The 21,822-nt window shown below is 47.3% G+C and overlaps 1 protein-coding gene across 2 annotated transcripts in view; it reads right to left on the bottom strand.

Moving 5' to 3' along the window:
- FAM171A1 (family with sequence similarity 171 member A1) overlaps nucleotides 1-21,822 on the bottom strand; it is a 130,470-nt gene that overhangs the window by 32,583 nt on the left and 76,065 nt on the right. For both annotated transcript variants that reach the window (XM_070431925.1, XM_070431933.1), the window contains exons 2-4: nucleotides 21,466-21,693; nucleotides 10,628-10,720; nucleotides 5,407-5,565 (exon numbers count right to left, since the gene is read on the bottom strand). In XM_070431925.1, coding sequence (XP_070288026.1) covers nucleotides 5,407-5,565; nucleotides 10,628-10,720; nucleotides 21,466-21,693 — 480 coding nt within the window. The remainder of the gene's footprint in view (nucleotides 1-5,406; nucleotides 5,566-10,627; nucleotides 10,721-21,465; nucleotides 21,694-21,822) is intronic.

Here is a 21,822-nt window from a genome sequence, read left to right as displayed (position 1 = left end):
CCTGTTAGCCTTTGAGTTTGACATGCTTAACTTAACTAAAAGTGAGTCATGGTAGGCAGTCATTCCTAGACAAAAGTCTATCTTTACTGTAACTGAGCCTGTCCATTGTGGGTTTTTTTTTTTTTGCATTTAAGATAACATACCTTTGGAATGCCTGAGTAATCTTCCTTTTTCCAGACCCCTCAGGGCAAAATCTCCCACCAGAGGGCAATGAAACTCCTCATGGTTATCTTGTTCCCCTGCACACCATCTCTATGTACTATTAATGTAAACTGTTAACTATTCTATACGCATATAAAATATAAAATAAAATATAAAATACGGATATATACCAATATAAAAGTATTTGTCTCTTCATTTTACTCTTAATCCTATCTCAGAGACTTCCCCACTTTGCATTCTCTCACTTCCCTAATCTGCCACCAATGAATTTCATGTAACCTCCCCTATGCCTCCTCCTTTGATTGTAATGTATAAAAAGACAAAGCTGCCATTCTCTGGAGCATTTTCTCATTCAGTTGAGATTTTGTTTCCTGGCAAATGTCATCTGTTTGGCTCAAGTAAACTCATAAAAATTTGGATGTTTCTTAGTGAATTTTAGAGTTTCAACAAACCACAGCTAAACCCTTTATAGAGCAATTTCTATACAGCTACTGACAGCGGTACCCTTTATAATGTACTAGAGGCCCGGTAAACAAAATTCGTGCACAGGGGTGGGGAGGCTCAGCCCAGCCTGCACTGTCTCCAATCCGATCCCGGGGATCGGGCCTAAACCAGCAGTTGGACATCCCTCTCACAATCCTGGACTGCTGGCTCCTAATGACTCACCTGCCTGATCACCCCTCACTGGCCCCCCACCACTGGCCTGGTTACCCCTGTCTGCCCCCCCTGCCAGCTTGGTCGCCCCCAACACCTCCCGTCTGCCGGCCTGGTAGCACCTAACTGCCCCCCTCCTGCCGGCCTAGTCACCCCAACTGCCCCCCCTGCCAGCCTAATCACCCCCAACTGCCCCCCCCTCCTAGCCTAATCATCCTCAATTGCCCCCTCCCCCCCCCCCCCGGCATGGTTGCCCCTCACAACCACCCCCCGCCCCCACTTGGTTGCCCCATGCAGCCTGCTTGTTCAGTCGTCTGGTTGTCCCTCACTAATCCCCCTGCTGACCTGGTCATAGGCAGCCATCTTGTGAGGGCGTGAGGATTAATTTGCATATCACCTCTTTATCATATAGGATACTTGTATCTGTTTTTAAATGTAGGGAAAGTATGGAAATGGGAACTTGATCGAAGGTCCATGTTGGAGTCATAGATTCAGGTTCTGAAATCTTTTAGTCTCGCCATTTCATTTTAGGATAAGAAAACCGAAACCCAGAATTTGCCAGATTTCTAGTCAAAATAGCTTGTGGACAGAGGCCTAAATATGAGCATTGCCCAAAGGGAACACAGAAGCAAAGCCAGGTCTACAATGTGCACCTCTCCACTAGGTTCTGTTAGATTCTCTGATGAGATAAAACTTAAAGAGAAATTAAGTAACTTACTATCCACTGTATTAAACAACTCAGAGATAATGTTTTCAGTTAAGTAGTGCTGCCTCCTTCACTAAACCTCGGGCAGGAAGTCTGAAGAGGGAAGTGGTAGGTAGAGGCAGACAGCACTCCAGACAGCATCATCCTTCCTTTCCTCCTGCTCCACTCAGCCTCCGTTCCCACATATGGCAACCGTGCCCTTTGGATTTTCCCTAACCATGCCCTTTGGATTTTCCCTTCCCACTCTCTTGCACATTTCAGGCACAGGAAGCAGGGTTCAGGTAGCAACTGCTTATGTGGCCTCGGGCAAGTGACTTCACTCCTCGGGTTTGTTTTACTTATCTGCAAAACTAAGGAGGTTGGGCCCAGCTGGTGTGGCTCACAGAGCATCGACCCAGGAACCAAGAGGTCACCAGTCCGATTCTGGTCAGGGCACATCCCTGGGTTGTGGGCTAAGAGGTCACTGATTCAATTCCAGGTCAGGGCACATGCCTGGGTTGTGGGTTTGATCCCCTGTGCGGGTGTGCAGGAGGCAGGTGATCGATGATGTTCCTCTCTCACTGATGTTTCTATCTCTCTATCCCTCTCCCTTCCTCTCCCTCTAAGAAATCAATAAACACATATCTGAAAAAGAAAAAATAACTAGAAGGTTGGGCTAGATCAGTGGTCGGCAAACTGCGGCTTGCGAGCCACATGCGGCTCTTTGGCCCCTTGAGTGTGGTTCTTCCACAAAATACCAAGTGCGGGCGCGCACATACAGTGCGATTGAAACTTCATGGCCCATGCGCAGAAATTGGTATTTTGTGGAAGAGCCACACTCAAGGGGCCAAAGAGCCACATGTGGCTCGCAAGCCGCAGTTTGCCGACCACTGGGCTAGATGATTTCCTGAGAGTCTATGGAAAGAAATGGGCTCAGCTATAAACATTCAGAAGTAAGTACAGCACTACAGAAAAGGGCACATTAATTTAATGCAATACACATAAAGTTCATGTGATTCGATGTTCTTTTAAAAGTCCTGCTTGCCCTCGCCGTGTTGCTCAATGGTTAGAGCATTCAATTCCTAGACAAGGGTACATACCCGGGTTGCTGGCTCAATCCCCAGCACCTGGTTGGGGTGTGTTGGGAAGCAACCAATTGGTGTGTCTCTCTCACATTGATGTTTCTCTCTCTCTCTCTCTCTCTCTCACATCTTTCTCTCTCTCTCTCTTTCTCTCTCTCTCCTCCCCCTCTCTTCCATTCTCTCTAAAACAAAACAAAAAATCAATGGGGAAAAATATCCTCAGGTGAGGATTAACAACAAGTCCTCTGTTTGAAGACACTGCAGGCAATTCCATCTGCTTGCTGAGGCCTCCTTTCAAAGGGTCCTCCCTCTGCCCTCCCACTTTCTTTATTCTGGAAAGATTCATACTTTGAAAAGCTAAATTGTTACTCCTCCAGTCCTTGTTATGAGACTGTAACTCTATATGAAATGCTGAGTTCTGTGTATGAGAGGTTCTTTCCTTTCTGTTCTGTTTTGATGTTACCTGGCTCCTGTCATGTCCCAGTAGAGAGCTGTCAGGCCGACCAGCAGGGCCAGGGGCCACACCACTGCCCACTCTCAGAGCCTGATTCGTCCCTTGGAACAGGAGGGGCTTTGCTCAGATAGCACCTAAGCTGCTGTTTGGCTTTGATCCATTACCAGCTTTTCTGATTGAGAACAATTTCACTCATTAGTCGTTTTACTGACGCCCCTCTGTCTTCTGGGAGTTACTAGCACAAGCAATTTCTAGAAAGCCCCTTGGGGATGTGACCAAATAGTGCTGTGCCAGCATGGTCTGTGGTTCTATGTGATGTTAGGACACTAAGGGAGCAGATGGGAGGGGATGAGCAATCGAGGACATGGCCGAAGTCTCCACGTGGCTGCGTTTCTCTATTTACAATTCCAGAAGCTTCTTCTAAACTGGACACAACTCCCCTGGGGATGCTCCAAGGAAACCAGCCTTCAGAGCACATCCTCATCACATCTGTGGCGTTCGTTCACCTTCACTGAACTCTAGTTAGGACTTGTCATCTCACACCAGTACATGTGGTCCAGCCTCTCACGCTAAGCTGAATCTCTTAGACCAGTGGTCGGCAAACTGCGGCTCACAAGCCACATGCGGCTCTTTGGCCCCTTGAGTGTGGCTCTTCCACAAAATACCGACTTCTGTGCATGGGCCACAAAGTTTTAATTGCACTGTACGTGCACGCCTGCACGTGGTATTTTGTGGAAGAGCCACACTCAAGGGGCCAAAGAGCCACATGTGGCTTGTGAGACGCAGTTTGCCAACCACTGTCTTAGACGTGGTTTATGAAACAGTAGGCAAACAACGCTGGGGCAGAGGAGACACTGTGCGCACCCCCTGGAGATGGGTGCCCAGCTGATGAGCTGTTGGGGCGCCTCATGGAGTCCAGGCTCCCACATCCTCACAGGTGCCAGTGAACACACTCAAAGAATTTTCCCTGAGTCAACTTAGTTATTTCCATGGGAAAGAAGCTGAATGTAACCTTTCAAAGACCTCTCTTTCCTCTAAAACAACAGTGATCTTTAAAGAAAACAAACTACTGAAATAGTCTGTCTTTGTGTTCTTCCCCCTTTATCTCGGATTTCATAATTTATTCAAGAGAGGTCATTTCTCCAAGTTGGGGTTTATGATTGCACACCATTTTGTCAGGGAGACTGGGTGGAGATTTCATGATGGTCTCAGATTGCACTTTATCATGTTCTCCAGGAAACACGAGTTTTCTCCTAGGGCTGTGCATTTAAAGAGAAAGTTAACGCTTATCCCAATAATGTTTACATAAGAGGGCTACCATGTCTCTTTCTGGTTACTGACTATTAATTGCATTATCATCACATAAAAATTAAAAGAAGAAGAAAGGTTCCTGAAAACAAGTGCTGCAGAGGGAAGAAAAGCAAATGACCAGGTCACCTCGATCTGTAACCAGTAATTCACTAATATTCTACAAAATGGATTAGACGTTGCAGGTTTGAAGCTCTTTCAGAACAATCAGTTATGTAATCATTCTGAGGTGATAATGAAAGTGTCCCTGGGAACGCAGTAACTTACTAACCAAGCAGGATTTAACCCAGAACAGCCTCCATTTTTTTTAGTTTATGTTGTGACTAAAGTGTCCAGGAAAAGAAGAGGGGAGACAAGAAAACGACTCAGGACTTTAGAAGCCCCACCCCCACCCCAGTCACCAGAAGGAGGAGGGACCACGGCAGCACCAAGCACCTGATGAATTATGCTGCTGGCAGTGAGCAGGGGTGGAAGGCACACGTCTCCAGTCTTTACTGATAAGGATTTATTACAAATTTTCTGGCTAATGGCTTTTACTTTCTCTGATCTATTGGGCATGGAGGGCACTGGTTTGCTCATCTTGGATCAGCCCCGGTACCACCTTCCCCCCGAGCTGTGACACGGGGTTGGGCGGATGGGGCTGTGCATCTCTGCAAGGCCAGCGAGGCAGACAGGATGCCCCACCAAACACACGGTCTGAGGGCAAGTGGGGCAAGGCTGAGGACAGAGGGGCAGAAAACCTCTAGCTCTGATTTTATACTTAAAAACAATTTTTCAGTTTAAAAAACTCCTCTGAATTAAATATATTCATTCCACCAAAGGAGAGCTCAGAGAAGGTGCTGAAGGCAGCTGGGACCAGGAGAAAGGCTCAAGGACAGTCACTGAAATGCTGTGCAGTGGTGCAGACGAAATTCCTCAGGGAACAGCTTGTACACCCTTGGGCTTGGAGAAAGCGCCCTCCCGCTGCCACTTCCCTTCTCCCACTCCGTACCAACACTTCAACCCACACACACAGATTCAAACACGGAAGCCAGGATGCACAAAGAAGAGACTCAAATTACCTGTTCTGTTTCCATCTAATCCTCGCAAGTACGGAAAACTGTCGGCCTCGGAGGGGGAGCCGGCGGCCGTCAGGAAAGCGGTCAGGTCACTGTAGCTGGTGTTCTCCGGCAGCCGCAGGGCTCTCCTCTGGAAATGAACGCGAGGCTGCGGCCGGGCACCTGCAGGAATTCACCTCTGAGTTACATCCCGAGGGAGCAATTTCTGCTTTTAGACCATGCAAAACGAGGAAGAGCTTCTGTAAGGTTCCAGCAGGCTTCCCCTGCCCTCAGCTCTCCCCACAGCTCCTCCACTCCATTCACTTCAAGCAGGACACTGAGATGTGACAACGCGCTATTATGGGGAGAGAAATAATAGCCCATTGTCGCATTTGTTTTGACATAGGATGTTATTTAGGTTTTTCAACAAAAAGCTTTCCAAGTGCTATCTGTGAGCGGTCTTTTCACTGCACAGCATTTGTCTCTGGATCAGGGTAACATCTTGGGAAACGAAGTCCGTGTAAGTGAAACAAGTAGATGACAATCTCTTTACACAAATAAGGCAAGCGATACCCTTTGATTTGGTGGCAAACACATCCTCTCTGTCTGGTAAAATCTGGTTGAACACCACAGACCCAACCAAAGCAGAGGCAGGAATTGAATGTGCAGCCTGCCTGGACAAGCAGTGCAAACAAGAGCCAAAGAGTAAAGAGCCCGTTTCCTCCTGGGAAGCTGCCACCTGGCACCCAGACTGGCTGGTGGGATGCATCCTATTTGTGACTGATTATGTTGCAGATTTTATGATGAGGCTCTTGGAATAATGTGATGCTCCCCTTACCAAAGCCAACTCTTCTGTGCAGAAGGACGGTAGAGGTGACAGGCCCTTCAGACAGTTGCCTTGTGACATCATCCGCTGTTTGACTTCGCTCTAGATGTTTTGCCTGTAAACCTGAACCTGTTTTTACCTAATGCTGAGGTGGTAGTCGCAAGATGTAAAGGTGTTAAGTCATTTTGTACAAACCCAGCAAAAACTTCAATACAAAAATAAAAGAATTGGGAGTTGTAGCATTTACCAATGAAAGCACACATTTCTTATTTCTCCTAATTAAAATAAAGTGTCTTCCTTAAAGACAATATTCTGTCCTGACATTCTGGTCAACATATATCCTACCCCAGCTTGAGGTGGACCATGTGGTCAGCTGGGGGCGCCCTCTCCCCACCATGGTGGTCTGGCCCAATGGCCCTCCCCAGAGTTGATGGTCTAATGCAGTGATGGCGAACCTATGACACGCGATCTCATTTTTTTGGGTTGATTTTTCTTTGTTGAATGGCATTTAAATATATAAAATAAATATCAAAAATATAAATCTTTGTTTTACTATGGTTACAAATATCAAAAAATTTCTATATGTGACACGGCACCAGAGTTAAGTTAGGGTTTTTCAAAATGCTGACATGCCGAGCTCAAAAGGTTCACCATCACTGGTCTAATGCTTACTCCAGGGTTCCTTTTACCTCCAGATCACAAACTTTTAAGGGGATACACCTATCTAGACGTGTTCTAGAATAAGGGAGCTTTAGAGCTCGAAGGACCAACTAGCCTATGTCTCACTTCCTATAGGCGAGGCCATGGAAGCCAATGGATTAACGGCCCACATAGACGTGAGGGGTAGACGAAGGTGGTCACAATGCTCCCCAAACTCCTAAAAATCACCGATTAGATTTCTCAGATGGCTAGTTCTCCACTCCATAAAACAGACCAGCCTCAGGGCCCAAGAGGGCCAGGTGCCCACCGTCATGAGAGCTCCATCTAAGTCCGGTCACACTGAAACAGCGCAGCACATGCACCTGTCCTGTTCCAGACCATCGGTGCCCTTTCTCATCCCAAACAAGCCTTTGGTCACGTAGCAGCATCCATGTGCCTTGAATTGTTTATTTGTATATCTTTCCACTTTAATCTTTTCTTAGTCTGGTCTTCTTTTCCTCTGATTTCACAGAATAGTGCTGTCTTCCTGCTGTCATCTCCTCAGTCTGCATAGTTCCAAAGCCACATGGACCTGCTTCCCAGGCTGGGAGCTGCTAGCTTCTCCTGCTCCCCTCCCTCCACTCCCTACATGAGCTGCTTGCTTCCTGGGACCTCCTCCCTGCTGCCCTCAGAGATGAAAAGTCAAAGTCAACCTTTTATTTTTCACCTCCTCACCCCCAACCATATAACAGTCATTACTTCCCATACTTTTTTCAATGATAGTGAACTTTTTGAGATTTAATTTCCCTTTCTCTATCGTTCTTCAGTTAAAAATGGTGCTGAAGCCTAGGTTTCACGAGTAGGCAGACAAATCACTCACTAAGATAGAGTGATGTGTCAAAAGTGTGACAGGCTGGTCACCCCAGAACAGGGCAGGATATGTATGCCCTTCCAGGTCTAGGACTAGCCCCTGTGAGATGGGTGGAATGAGACCTTTGTGAGGTCCCCTGGCTGTAAGGAACAGAAACCCACTTACACTAGACCAGGGGTGGGCAACCCCTGGCACGCGTGCCAAACATGGCACGCAAGTAACTTTTGCTGGCACGCGAAACCCTCTCTTATAATCTTCCATTTATAATTTTTTTCTTAATATCGACTTTTTTATTTTTCAGATAAATTCAGTGTAGGTGCATCTTAGATAAATAAATAATTTTACATAACAAGTTATCCTAAAGACCATAGACGCGGATTGACGAGAGAGGAGAAGAGCAATTTCTATGCCTCTGCCTTAACTCTCCCTGCCTTCCTAGATCTGACCAGTGTTTTGGTTTCACCCACATATGCTTGTGAATCTTTGTTCTCAGTGATGAATTTTGTTAAGTCTCATAATAGGAGTAGCCTGACAGATGAAAGTAGTAGCTTGTGCATATCTCTGAAGGTCACGAAATATAAACCTGATGTAAAATCTCTGTCATCAGTGATGCAGCAGCAAAAGTCCCACTGATAATATCAAACGGAGTCATAAAGTTTTCTGTCAGACTATCAGTGTACATGTACACATTAAAAAATAAATGTATTTTTCATCATCATATACTGTGTTTTTGTTGCTCGAATAAATTTTATTAGTTCTTCAAGGTTCTTCACATACGTACACCTTAAGAGATATCAAGTAGGCGTAACATGGTCTCAAAAAATTAGGGTTGGCACGCAGAAGAATTTTGAGTCAGAGATTTTGCTGGTTTTGGCACGCACTCACAAAAAGGTTGCCCACCCCTGCACTAGACCATAGATGAGGGAATCACACTGAACCCACAGATAACACCCCAGCCAGGCCTGACAGGGGTGGTCTAGGACCTGGAACCACAACCAAGGCTGCTCCCAGCTCTTAGGGGTCCCTGGGATTTCGTCCCAATTCTGTGCCTGCCTGCCTCTCTCGTACCTTCTCTTATTCTCTAACATGTTATGCATGTTAGTGGGAGATATATTTCTCCCCTCCCTATCCCTGTTCCCTCTTTCCCTCTGCTGCCTGCCTTCCTTTTTTGTTCAGGAGAAGTTGACCCTTGACTTAACAGTTGGTTCTATCTGCTGTGGCTGGGGTGGGGGCCACAGGGGGGCCATGCTGGGGCTGGTGTACTACAAGGGAAAGTGGCCCAGCTGATTTGACACACGCTGTGGCCAGCAAGACCTGGAAACTTGTCGGCTGAGGGACCAAACATGCACCCCAAGGAGCACAGGCAAGACCTGTGCCTGGTGAATGACCAAGGAAACATCTGTGGAGTATAAGGCTCCAGGCTACCTTAAGCCATGGTGTAAGTGGGTATGTGTGGGGTGGAGGGAGTGTTATGTCCTTAAGCCTATCTTCATGTATTAGAGCTGCTAAATTCCCCACCATTCAGGAAGGGAGGTAATTGGATGGGGATAGGAGATGGGGAGTAGACAGTCTGTCTTCTCTGGATGCCTCTCTCCCACCTTCCTCACAGCAACTGTTTCAAACGTAGGGCTCCAACCACCATTTCCAAAATCCTCAGACTCTCCTCTATGGAAAACACTGGGGCCATCACATCCTCTCTCTGCGCTTTAAAACCTTTCTTCCGTCTTCTCTCTCCCTGCTCTCTTCCAAGGTCAACCCAAGTATCCTAACTTTTGCTTGTTTTATTGCACGATGTGAATCCACCAACTATTTTTGCCTTCGTCAACAATATACTCTATAGGCTTTTCCTCCCCAACCAACATATATACCCATTTCTCCCTCATCCAGAAAAATAACAATAAAACATGACTTTAACTGTTATTCCCACAAGCAAATGCCTTCTCTCCTCCCACCCAAGCCCCAGTGATGTGGCTTCTACCCCTAGCACTCGCTGCCCTTGGTAATGTCAACTAATGACTACATAATGTGCAAACCCTGGGACCGCTTCTCAGCCTTCATCCCCGCTGACCTGTTCACAATGGTCGACACTGTTCCCCGCCCCCGCCTTCTTGGCATTCATGGTCCTGAACTCTGGCCTCTCCAGAGTCAGCCCGCTTTTCCTTCTGCAAATACTTTCTTCCTCCTCCTACCTCCCATGAAACAGGTCCTGCCACAGTTGCCAACCCCAACTCCAACCAACATTCTGTACAAGTCTTTGCAAGAGAAGTTCCAGGGGTGAGGTCATGCTTGCACACATCGCTGCCCGTGGCATGGACTAAACTAAAGAGGGAAGAGCCACACTCCAGTGTTCATGAACTGTTTTCCTTTTTTGTTGGGGGTGAGGAGGGTTGTTTTTATTGTCGTAAAAATCTAGAACATTGAATTTACCATCCTAACCATTTTTAAGTATATAGTTCAGTAGTGTTAAGTATATTTATATTTTTCTGCAATAGATCTCTACAACCTTTTCATCTTGCAAAACTGAAATTCTGTACGTTTGAATGCTTACGATCCTTTTAAGAGTGACCCTGCCTACTGGTCAGGGAGGCCCAGGCAGGGTCCTGGCTCTGATCTCACGAGGCGAATACTCTGTCCCATGGGGATGAGAGGGGTGTGGTCTGGACAAAATGGTGGAGCCCCTTATTATCTCTCAACATCTAGCAGCTGAGCCTACAGGAAACAAGATCACAGCCAACGGATAGTTAACCAAAATTCAAATGTGTTGTGCACTGACAGGGACAATGGATGGTGTGTCTCAGCTTTGGATAAATTCACTGCCATTACCACCTGACAATAAGCCGTTCCTCATAAGATTTTGAGAAGTCAGCCCCAAAGTTACTGTCAGTTCTCTTTTTAAATATTCAACATACCTTGGAATCCTGAGACTATTTGGACAACATCTTCATAAACCATTAAAGTAGCGGATCGTTCTGGAAGCAGGCCGAGGCTCAGCGAAGAAAACACTGCAGAAACAAAAATGGATGTAAGGGAATTCATTTACATCAAAATGCCCACTCTAATTTTTGTATTCTCTGATTTCAAATCAATCAACAATACTGATTTTTCGCACTGTGACATAAAGATTTATTTTGTCTCTGCCCCTGGTTCCTGACATAGAGCTCCCAAATCCCCTGAATGCTGGGGCCAGTGGGAGCACCTTTTGTTCTAATGAGGTGACTTGAGGCGGGCTCCTGGATTGGTTGCCAGACAGATCAAGCCATGGTTAGAAACTTAGAATTTTCAGCCCCTTTCTTTACAATATCCTTTATACTAAACTGGAAAAGGTAAATTAAACGTTTGAGAAAAACCACCATTCATTTGGTGTCAGAAGTGTGAGAGAAAGGAAACACTTTTCCCTTTAAGTATGATTAGCAAGACTTCCGCCATGTCACAGGAGTACTACCATCACTTGTACAACAACAGTTTGCCCTACAATAGTCAACTACTTCTTGTTCATTAAAATGTTTTAGTAAAACATCTGAACTTCATATAGAAATATATAAAAAGTTATAATGTACACACTATACAAATATAAAATATATAACATCAGATATTAACATTAGGAAAGCCCTCAAAAATATATGCTAGGGTTAATGTGTGCCTGATGGTAAAAGGGTATTTCACCCTATTCTAGGAACTAATAAGACGACAGAACTTATGTTAGTTTAAAATTAAGTGCCTACTGGCACTTCCAATAAAAGATTCACAAAGCCTACAAGTTTTTGAGTAAAACATGAATTTAAGAGAATGCAAATAAATCTATCTATCCTATCTAATAATAAACAAACATGGTAATTAGCCATACCTCCGCTACCCTTCCCATTGGCTAATCAGGGTGATATGCAAATTAACTGCCAACCAAGATGGCGGCCGGCAGCCAGGCAGCTTGAAGCGAACAAGCTTGCTTGCTTCAGTGATGGAGGAAGCCAACATTCCCTGCCTGCCTTGCAGTTTAAGAAACATTGTTACAAATATAGAAGCTAAACAAAACCCCAGAAACCTGCTTTCAGCCAGCCGGGCTTCAGCCAGCAGGGCCTCAACATTGTTTCAATTATAGAACAAACGCAGATTCCTGCTTTCAGCCAGCCGGGATCTCAGAGCTGGAGTGAGCAGGACCGCAACAGTGTTACAGTTATAGAACCCAAACAAACCAGATACCTGCTTTCAGCAGCCGAGGCCTCAGAGCTGGAGCCAAGCCTCAGAGCTAAAGCTGGCCCAGAATTAAAAAAAAGAAAAAAAGGACAGGTTGGGAGCTTCAGTTACCCGCCAGCCTGAAAACGGCCCTCAGCCCCTCACCCAGACTGGCCAGGCACCCCAGTGGGGACCCCCACCCTGAAGGGGGTGTGACCAGCTGCAAACAGCCATCATCCCCTCATCCAGGCTGGCCAGGCACCCCAGTGGGGACCCTCACCCTGAAGGGGGAGTGACCAGCTGCAAACAGCCATCATCCTCTCATCCAGGCTGGCCAGGCACCCTAGTGGGGACCCCCACCCTGAAGGGGGAGTGACCAGCTGCAAACAGCCATCATCCTCTCATCCAGGCTGGCCAGGCACCCCAGTGGGGATCCCTACCCTGATCCAAGACACCCTTCAGGGCAAACCAGCCAGCCCCCACCCATGCACCAGGCCTCTATCCTATATGGTAAAAGGTTAATATGCCTCCGAGCACCGGAATCAGCAGAGCCGCAAGATCTCCAGGCACCGGGATCAGCGTGACAGGGGGCAGCGACCAAACCCCAATCGCCCTGCGGCTCTGTGTGTGATAGGGGGCAGGGCCACAACCTCCCTATCCGCCCTGCTCTGTTCGTGGCAGGGGAAGACGCCCCAACCCCCTGATCAGCCCTGCTCTGTGCCTGATAGGGGGGAGCTCCCCAACCCCCTGATCGCCCTGTGGCTCTGTGTGTGACAGGGTGCGGCGCCCCAACCTCCCCCCCACCCCCACGGACCCTGCTCTGTGTGTGACGGGGTAGAGCCATAACCTCCCCATCGGCCCTGCCCTGAGTGTGACAGTGGCGGCGCCCCAAACCCCTGATTGGCCCTGCTCTATGGGTGATAGAGGGCGGTGCCCCAACCCCCTGATCTGCCCTGCTCTGTGTGTGACGGGGCGGTGCCCCAACTCCCCTATCGGCCCTGCTCTGTGCGTGACAGGGGGGAGCTCCCCAACCCCCTGATGGGCCCTGCTCTGTGTGTGACAGGGGGGAGCTCCTCAATCCCATGATCGGCCCTGCTCTGTGTGTGACAGGAGTTGGCGCCGAAACCTCCCTATCAACCCTGCCTTGAGTGTGACGGGGGTGGTGCCCCAACCCCCCAGTCGGCCCTACCCTGAGCGTGACTAGGGGTGGCATCGCAACCTCCCGATCCGCCCTGCTCTGTGCGTGACAGGGAGCGGCGCCCCAACTCCCCAATTGGCCCTGCTCTGAGCCCGACCAGGGGCTGCACCTAGGGATTGGGCCTGCCCTCTTCCACCCGGGAGCAGGCCTAAGCCAGCAGGTCGTTATCTCCTGAGGGGTCCCAGACTGCGAGAGGGCACAGGCCAGGCTGAGGGACCCTCCCCCCCGCCCCCGCCCCAGTGCACAAATTTTTGTGCACCGGGCCTCTAGTCTATATATATAAAAGTCTAAGTGACTGTTATGACTGAACAACCAGAACGACTGGAATGACCGGTCACCAGTCACTATGACATGCACTGATCACCAGAGGGCAGACGCTCAATGCAGGAGCTGCTCCCTGGTGGTCAGTGCACTCCCACAGCCAACCGCCTGTGTCTGACCAACCACCCATGGCCCCTCCTCCCAGCCAACTGGCCCCCATTGGCTCCTGGTGCTAAACCATTCATAGACGACCTGCTTCTGGGTCAGGGTTTTGTATGTAGTAGAGAAGCTCCCTCACTGCGACCTATTGAAAGTCAGCCCTTGACACAAGGGTTTGTCTCACTCTCGTCCTCTCCCTTCCCTGGGGGGCACCCGCCTGCTGCGATGGCAGCACAGTGAGGGAATGAGGAGGCGGGAGGCGGGGAACCACATGATGGTGGGGCGGCATCAGCGTCTGTTCTTTCTGTGCCCAACTCGGCAACCGTTGCCTCTTCTCCCAACCTGCTGGGACCTTCGGGCCTTGGGCTGGGATGGGGAACCAGGGGTGTGTGGTGGCAGACTCAGCCCCCTCCCCAGGGGGGCTGAGGGCTGGCTCCCTCCTTGGAGCCGGCGGACAACCTCTCGTGGTCCCTTCCCACTCCTGCCCCCCATGCACAAATTCGTGCACCAGGCCTCTAGTTATCCAATATAATAAAAGGCTAATATGCAAATTGTCCCCTCAGGAGTTCGACCGACCAGGAGTTTGACAGCTTGCTATGACGTGTGCTGACCACCAGCGGGTGGCGCAGAATGAAGGAAGGCCCCGGCCAGGAGCCAGCAGCTGGGGGAAGGAAGGCCCCGATTGGCCTTAATCGCCAGCCAGGCCTAGGGACCCTACCCGTGCACAAATTTCGTGCACCGGGCCTCTATTACAATAATTATCATCACTAACATTACTAAACCCTTCCTAACACATCAGACATTAGGAACCAGAAATATTATGTGCTGAGAATATTGACTACTTAGCATAACTGGCTCTTAGTAGAGCCAGAGGGAACCAGTCAGCTGGCTTGGATGTGATCCCGTACAGAGTCCATTTATTTAGCTGCCACTGTGTACCAGGCCTAACGCTATCTGTGTGGAGCAGGTCAACGCTGGAGGCAGTGTGTGCCTTGAAGGGCTCCACAAGAGAAGGGAGCCAGGACACAAAAAATAGCTTCATGACATGCAGAATGTGGCCAGTGCCATGAGGAAGCTAAGACACCAAGGTGCAATGAGGAACCGCCTAGCTGTTCCTCAAAATATTAAATACAGAGTTACCAGCAATTCCATTTGTCGGTATATACCTTATCTATATATATAAAAGGTTAATATGCAAAGTGTCCCCTCGGGAGTTTGACCAGGAGACCGGGAGTTCGATCGCTTGCTATGATGTGCGCTGACCAACAGGGGGTGGCATGGAACGAGGGAAGGCCTCAGCTGGCAGCTGGCAGCAGGAGAAGGGAGGCCCCAGCAAGCAGCCAGAAGGAAGGGCCCGGCCCGCAGCCAGAAGGCCCCGATCGGCCCTGATTGCTAGCCAAGCCTAGGGACCCTACCTGTGCATGGATTTTGTGCACTGGGCCTCTAGAGTGTGTATACACACACACACACACACACACACACACACACACTCACACCTACACACACACACACACTCAAGAGAACGGAGAATATATGTTCCCACAAAATCCTGTATGTAAATGCCCATAGCAGCATTAGTTATAATAGCCAGAAAAGTGGAAACAACCCAATATCCATCAACCAATGAAAAGAAAAACAAAATGTGGTCTATATACACAATAGAATATTATTCACCCATAAAAAGAAATAAAGTAAGTACTGATTCAGGCTACAGCATGAATGGACCTTGAAAACATGCTAAGTGAATGAAGCCAGACACAAAAGGCAACATATTATAGGATTCCAGTTATCTGCAATGTCCATAGTGACAGAGAGATTAGTGGTTGCCAGGCTGGAGGGAGTAAGAAGTAGCAAGCCGATGCTAATGGGGATGGGTATTTTTGAGGATGAAGAAAATATTCTGGGATTAGATAGTGCTGATGGTTGTATCATCTTGTGAATTGCACACTTCAAAATGGTGAGTTTTATGTTATATTAATGATATTCCAAATACAAAATAAAAAAAGAATTAAAAATAAAAGAATCCTGGATAAAAGAAGGCGAAGAGATTAGCCAAAGAACATATACTAGTATGCATAGCTCACAGACACAGACAACAGTGTCGGGGAGGCAGTGGGGAGGAGGCCGGGTGGAGGTGGGCAAAGGGGGAAATGGGTATATCTGTAATAGTGTCAACAATAAAAAAGAAATAAAGAAAAAAAAAGAAACCATCTCTGGGGTTCAAAATTGGGAGAAAACTCCACACCAGGTTTGGGGAGGGTGGATCAGGTGATGCCTGTGAGCCAGGGCTAATGGGAGGAACCCTAACTGGGATAAATCTCACAACACCACTTCAAAGGTAAACTTCACCTTCTTTAACAATGACCCTTCGCCTGGTGGGACAGGGTACCTAATGGCCAGAGAGAAAGGGCTAGACTGTTTTGCCTGTAAGATACCATTCAGCTCACAGCTGGAGCAGGGGTTGCACCCTTGCCTCTCGAAGTGCAGCTGCCTGGACACTGTCTGCTCATCAGAGAGCCTGAGAGCTCTGTGCCAACCTGAGGGGGACGCTGAGCTCTGAAACCACCTGTAACCAGTTTCTCGATGTGTGTGACCGGCACAGCATGTTTTAAAAATGCTTCCAACCTAAACATGTGGTACTTCCTACAAGAGGCATCTGCTCTAGCAAACTGTTTCTCAAACCTTATTTCACATAGGAGAAAAAAATGAGTTCTTGTCCCAAGTTTGCTGTGTGGTGGCAGAGGCACCAGCAGGGGCTTCCTGGAGCAGGAGGGAAGGGACAAGGCACCTGGAAGGACGGAGTGCCCCATGGGAGGGAGGTGGCAGGGAGGCACTCAGATCTGCTGGTAGACAGCATTTTACCCACCACAGAGGAGATGCTGACTTATGCCTGGAGGTTCTTGTCACACTAAGTAGATGTGTGTTTTTTGATAAGTAGAGAGAAAGGAACATCTACCTGTACCTGGGAAAGGCAGGAGGACTTCCTGCAGCAGCAAATAGCCACACTGGGCATTAAAGGACAGAGACAAACTTGCCCAGAGAACAATGTTAGACAAACACAGAGAGGGTAAAAACGTCAGATTCCTGCAGAGAATAACAAATTGCTCAAGGTGACTAGACCATGACATATGCATGGGAGAAGTGGTTATGGGAGGAGGGTCTGTGTTGTGTTTGGTTTGAACTGTATCCGAAGACACCAAAGGACTTTAGGTAGATGTATAACACTACACTACACTACACTACACTACACTACACTACACTACACTACACTCACACACACACACACACACACACACACACACACACAATGCTCAGGGTGGTGTGAAGAGGCAGACTGAACTAGTCAGAGGCTGCGGTAATAACCCTGGACCACTGCAAAAGGTCCACTGGGCAATCACTACGGAAATGAAAACAGTTAAGATGTGGAATGATAGTCCTTAGTTGATGACTTACATTTTCTATGGCTACATTTGTTTTACTGTTTGCCAAGCTGGGGACCTCCCCAGTCTATACCCACTTCCTTGAAAGAGAAGAGAGAAAAACATCTCCCAGGAACTAGTCAAGGATGAAGAAAGAAATCCATTCCAAACTCTCGTAAGTATGCGTATTCAAACTAAACCACGTGTGCACATGTAGTAAGGAAAGCATTTTTTGTTTCAAATTTTCAACATACGAGGAGGGCACAGGTAGGTTTACAGTTGTGAGTATACAGAATAGAATTTATTCTTGTATTATTATTTATTCATTAATCATTGCACTATTTATTTGTATTTTTTCTTCTTATTATTGTTGGTACTTAGTATCCTTACTTATGATTTATCTTTTAAATGATAGCTGGTAATTTAACCAATTTTTGCCCAACCCTGTATTTTAGAAGAGGCTCCCAACTTTTCTCTGTTCCTTGCCCAATTATCTGGAATACCAAAAGTGTTAGTGTTGGCCTTCAAAATTATGCATGACAATAACATTTCCTCTGTTTCTCACAATAGACCAGTCTAAATTTTAGCCATGTTTTCTGTTAGAGTCTAGTTTAGAGAATCTCTCCTATGTTGACAAGGCAACCAGAGAAAAATAACCAAAGACTTGGTGAAAATTATTTGGTCTTATTAATTTAGGTTAGAAATGAGAAACATGGGCTCAGAAAGCCATGACGGGCTCACATGTGTGGGGGCCAGCTGGGGAGGGGAGCAAGCGAGAACCTGGGTATCTTCATGCCTAGTCCAAAATTATTTCAATTAAATTACAGTGTTCGCCTTATTTGACTCATTTAAAACAACGGACATTAGAGGAATGGCTGCTTTTTCTCAAATGATCATGTTAATAAAGTCAAAATGAATATATGTAATTACAATTGATCCTCATTATTTGTGTATCCCATATTTGTGAATGTGCCAACACACTTAAATGTGCAATTCCCAAGTCAATACATGTGCATGTACAGACTGGTGGAAGATTTGGGTCTCCTGATGTGCACATTCCCAGCCCAGGTCAAACAGGGCGACAATGCCTTCTTGCTTTAGCTCTCATGCTGAAAGTGTCCTTTCTTGTGATCTATTCAGGACCAAGTTTTTTGCAATCTTGTGCTTTTTGTTGGTGATTTCACTGTTTAAAATAGCCCCCGGTATAGTGTTGAAGTGCTATCTAGGGTCCCTAAGGGCAGGAAGACCGTGATGGGCCTTATGAAGAAAATACATGTTAGACAAGCTTTGTTCAGGTATGAGTTTCAGTGCTGTTGGCTGTGAATTCACTGTTAGTGAACCGATAATATATGTTAAATGCAGTGTCTTTAAACAGAAACATACATAAAACAAGGTGACAGAGCAATCAGTTGATGAAAATGCTGTGATCAGAGGCCTGCAGACGCCTAACCCTGCACTTCCCCTAGGAACAGTGCTCTCGGTGACCTGGCAGACCTGACCAATGTGAATAACGAGAACCCACTGTGCTTTGTGCTGCTGCTCTCCCAGCAAAGGCGGAGTGTGGTGTCTGGACACTGTTTAAACTTCTCTGAGCAGTTTCTACTGTGCAAAGTGGGGGCGGTCAAACATTTCTTTAGATATAAACTAACAAGCTCACGCTTCGTACTTGGTTGGCCTTTTCAGGGTTCTGTCCAGGCCCACTCCTCTCCACTCTTCAGGTGAGCTCCTGCTGTTGATTCTTACCACAAGACTGATAATGACCCCAAACTATACCTCTATCTCAAAATCCCTTGAGCTCCAAACTCATTTCAAACTATAGGCCGAACACATTTAGCATTCCAGAGGCAGCTAAAATCCAACCTGCCCTAAGTTCAACATCAACTATGACCCCAACACGCATCCTTTCCTCCCTTCTCCCCTCCCTACCCACCTCCATCTGTCTTGCCCGAGTCCCAAGCTTGGGGAGAGGGATGCACACAGAAAGGAGGAGGGGGGCTTCTTTTCACCTACTCCATCAATTCACTTTGGGGAACCACAGTGTGGCAAGTCTCCCAACCCCATTACCCACCTATGCGCTCTCTCCCCGGCCAGAAACCCGAGATACAACTTACACTTATTCTAATTCGTCCTTCTGCTTACCTCTCTCCCATCCATTCCTCAAGGCTTTCTGGATTTTGACTGCTAAATGTTTCTCAGATTTCCCCCCTTTTTTCTAAAATTTCCCTAAATGGCATCCTCAGCTCTATCTATCTCACTTTCTAAAAACTCACAAAACAGTGGTCTCAAACTTTAGTGAAAACTTTTATCCGTACATAGGGGAGAGGTTGTTTGTTAAAATGTAAATTCCTGAATAACCTCCCCAATTGAATGGTTGAATCCTGGCATCTGTGTTTTTACAAGCATCTCCTGGTGCTAATTATCTACTCGTCTTTAAGACTCAGCTCCCTTCTTGATCACACCAGGAAGTTTAATTCGCTCACCTACACTGGTTAACAGTCTTCCCCAGAACCCCTACGTGTATATATATGTATATACACACAAATCTATCCACATTTATCTCCTTAGGTGGAAATGCCACCTGTGGTTGACTTCACAACTACATTATAAACTTCGTAGGAGCAGGTTCTGTGTTTCTATCTGTCTTCTCAGTACCCAGGGCAGTGCCTGGCCCATAGCAGATACTTAATAAATGTAAAATGAACTAGAGAGAACTTTGTGAGTAAGGGCAGACACCAGAATTTTAAAGACCAGAAACAGCCACACTTAGCTGCAGCCTGTCCCCAGAGGCAGCAGGGACCTTGATGGAGTGTGCCCAGGGTTCTGTGGCACAGAGATGAGCTCTAACACAGGTGTTTTGCCAGACACTGTGCTGGGTGCTACATATCCATGGAGCACCTATGGTGTTTTAGGCATTGCAATCTAGTTTATATATGTTCACTACTTTTTAATCAGAACAACTCTATGAGGCAGTATTAGCTCCGTTTTTATAGAGATTGACATCAAAGCTAGAGGGGCTCAAGCACAGACTGGGAGCAAGAACCCAGGTCAGTTGGTGTCCAAAACCCACGCTTCCCCACTACCCTGGCAGTATCTCTGCCAGCCGTCAGCCCATCCCTGTTGCTGACCTAATGGTGTGAATGTATGATGTTGTCCACGCACTAGGAGCCTTAGGGGAAGGGACAGAAAAGGCCTAACTGCTGCTCCCCACCTACCCCATCCCAAGCTGAACCTGTGTCAGGTACCATTCTTGCCCCTTGTGGTGGACTGACTACTTTGAGATGGCGAATGGTAAAGTGATATTGTGCTTTAAAATAAGAAATATGTATTTGGTCTTGGTCTCCATTCTGAGTACAGAGCTTTTTAAAACCTTGGGATTTCCTAAGTGATGAGAGCTATAAAGATGCCTTTTGTTATTCATAATAAGTCCCTTTCAACTATGCTGAAGTTTATGTTAATATACTGATTTTTGGAAAGCCCCTTAGATAACCTAAGGATGCGAACTGGTTGCCAGGGGAACCAAACACATATGAGAAGGTTGGAACTTTCAGCCCCACCCCCAGACCTCCAGGGAAGGGAGGGGGCTGGAGGTTGAATCAGTCACCCATAGCCAAAGATTTAATCCATCATGTCTATGTGCTGAAGCCTCCATAAAAACCCAAAAGGAGAGGTTTGGAGAGCCTCCGAGTTGGTGAACACATGGAGGTGTTGGGAGGGTTGCACCTGGAGAGCATGAAAGTTCTGTGCTCCTTCCACATCTCTTCCAGCTCATTGTTCCTTTGATAGCCTTTATAATAAACCAGTAATCGAGCAAGTGGACTGTTTCTCTGAGTTCTGTGAGCTACTCTAGTAAACCAGAGGTTATGGAAACCTCTGACCTACAGCCAGTCAGGTCAGGTACAGCTACAGAAGCACAGGTGACGACCTGGATTTTCAATTGGCATCTGAACTGGCGGGGGTAGTCTCATGGGATGAAAGCCTTAACCTGTGGGTAGGTAGTGTCAGAATTGAGTTCAATTGTAGGACACCCAGCTGGTATCTGAGAATCTGAGAATTGCTCGATGTACGGAAGAAATCCACATGTTTGGGGATCAGACGTGCCCGAGATGAAGTAGAGTACCGAGGGGAGGAAACACACAGCCTTAGCAGGTAGGAAGGGGAAGAGAAAGACGTCTCGCCAGGACTCCCCTCATCTTTGGCCAGCTTTGCTCTGAGGCCCAGGAAGCAGAGCAAGGACGCTCCATTAAAGCACTGCCCCACGCATCCGGCTGGTGATAATCAGTGAGGCTCAGAATGGGGAGCTGCAGAAGTGAGCAGACACTCTAAGGCTCTGACTCCATGGTGAGTATAAAAAGATGGGGCTTCAACCGCCTTTATACCAGATCCCCCCTTTCTTCACATAAGGGGGCCACAAGGTAAAGCAGAGACTAAGCCAATATTTTCCCTTTTGTCTGACCTCCACTTTCAAAATCGTTTCTGTGTGTGACTCTGTCACTGGCCTGACTACAAACTCTCTTTCAGAGGCAGGTTGAGAGCACCTTACCGGGTAACCGGATTGGCTTCCATGGGGCAGAGTTGGGCACATAGGCGTGCTTGGTGGCGGTGACGATCAACTGACTGCCCAGCTTATACTGGAACTTGATGAAGGCCACGCCATCTGTCCCCGAGGTGCCAGAGGCGATGGAGACCTGGTTGGTGAAAATCTCGATGAGCGCCTCCGGGACAGGCTGGTGGGTGCTGGCGTCACTGATGTGGACCTTCAGTGTGACCTCTGGAAGAGAAAAAGGAATGCAGAGCAAGAGCTGTTTATTAGGCCACTTCCACAGCGATTCTGCTGTCAGTGTGATGGGAGGTGGAAAGTGCTATGATAAGAAAATCAACATCTTCCTCCAAAATACAA

The sequence above is a fragment of the Myotis yumanensis genome, unplaced genomic scaffold, assembly GCF_028538775.1.
Source record: "Myotis yumanensis isolate MYYU_CA2020_CCGP unplaced genomic scaffold, mMyoYum1.0.hap1 SCAF_1, whole genome shotgun sequence".
NCBI lineage: Eukaryota > Metazoa > Chordata > Mammalia > Chiroptera > Vespertilionidae > Myotis > Myotis yumanensis.
Note: the sequence above shows the minus strand (reverse complement) of the source record. Positions and strands in the feature narration are given on the sequence as shown.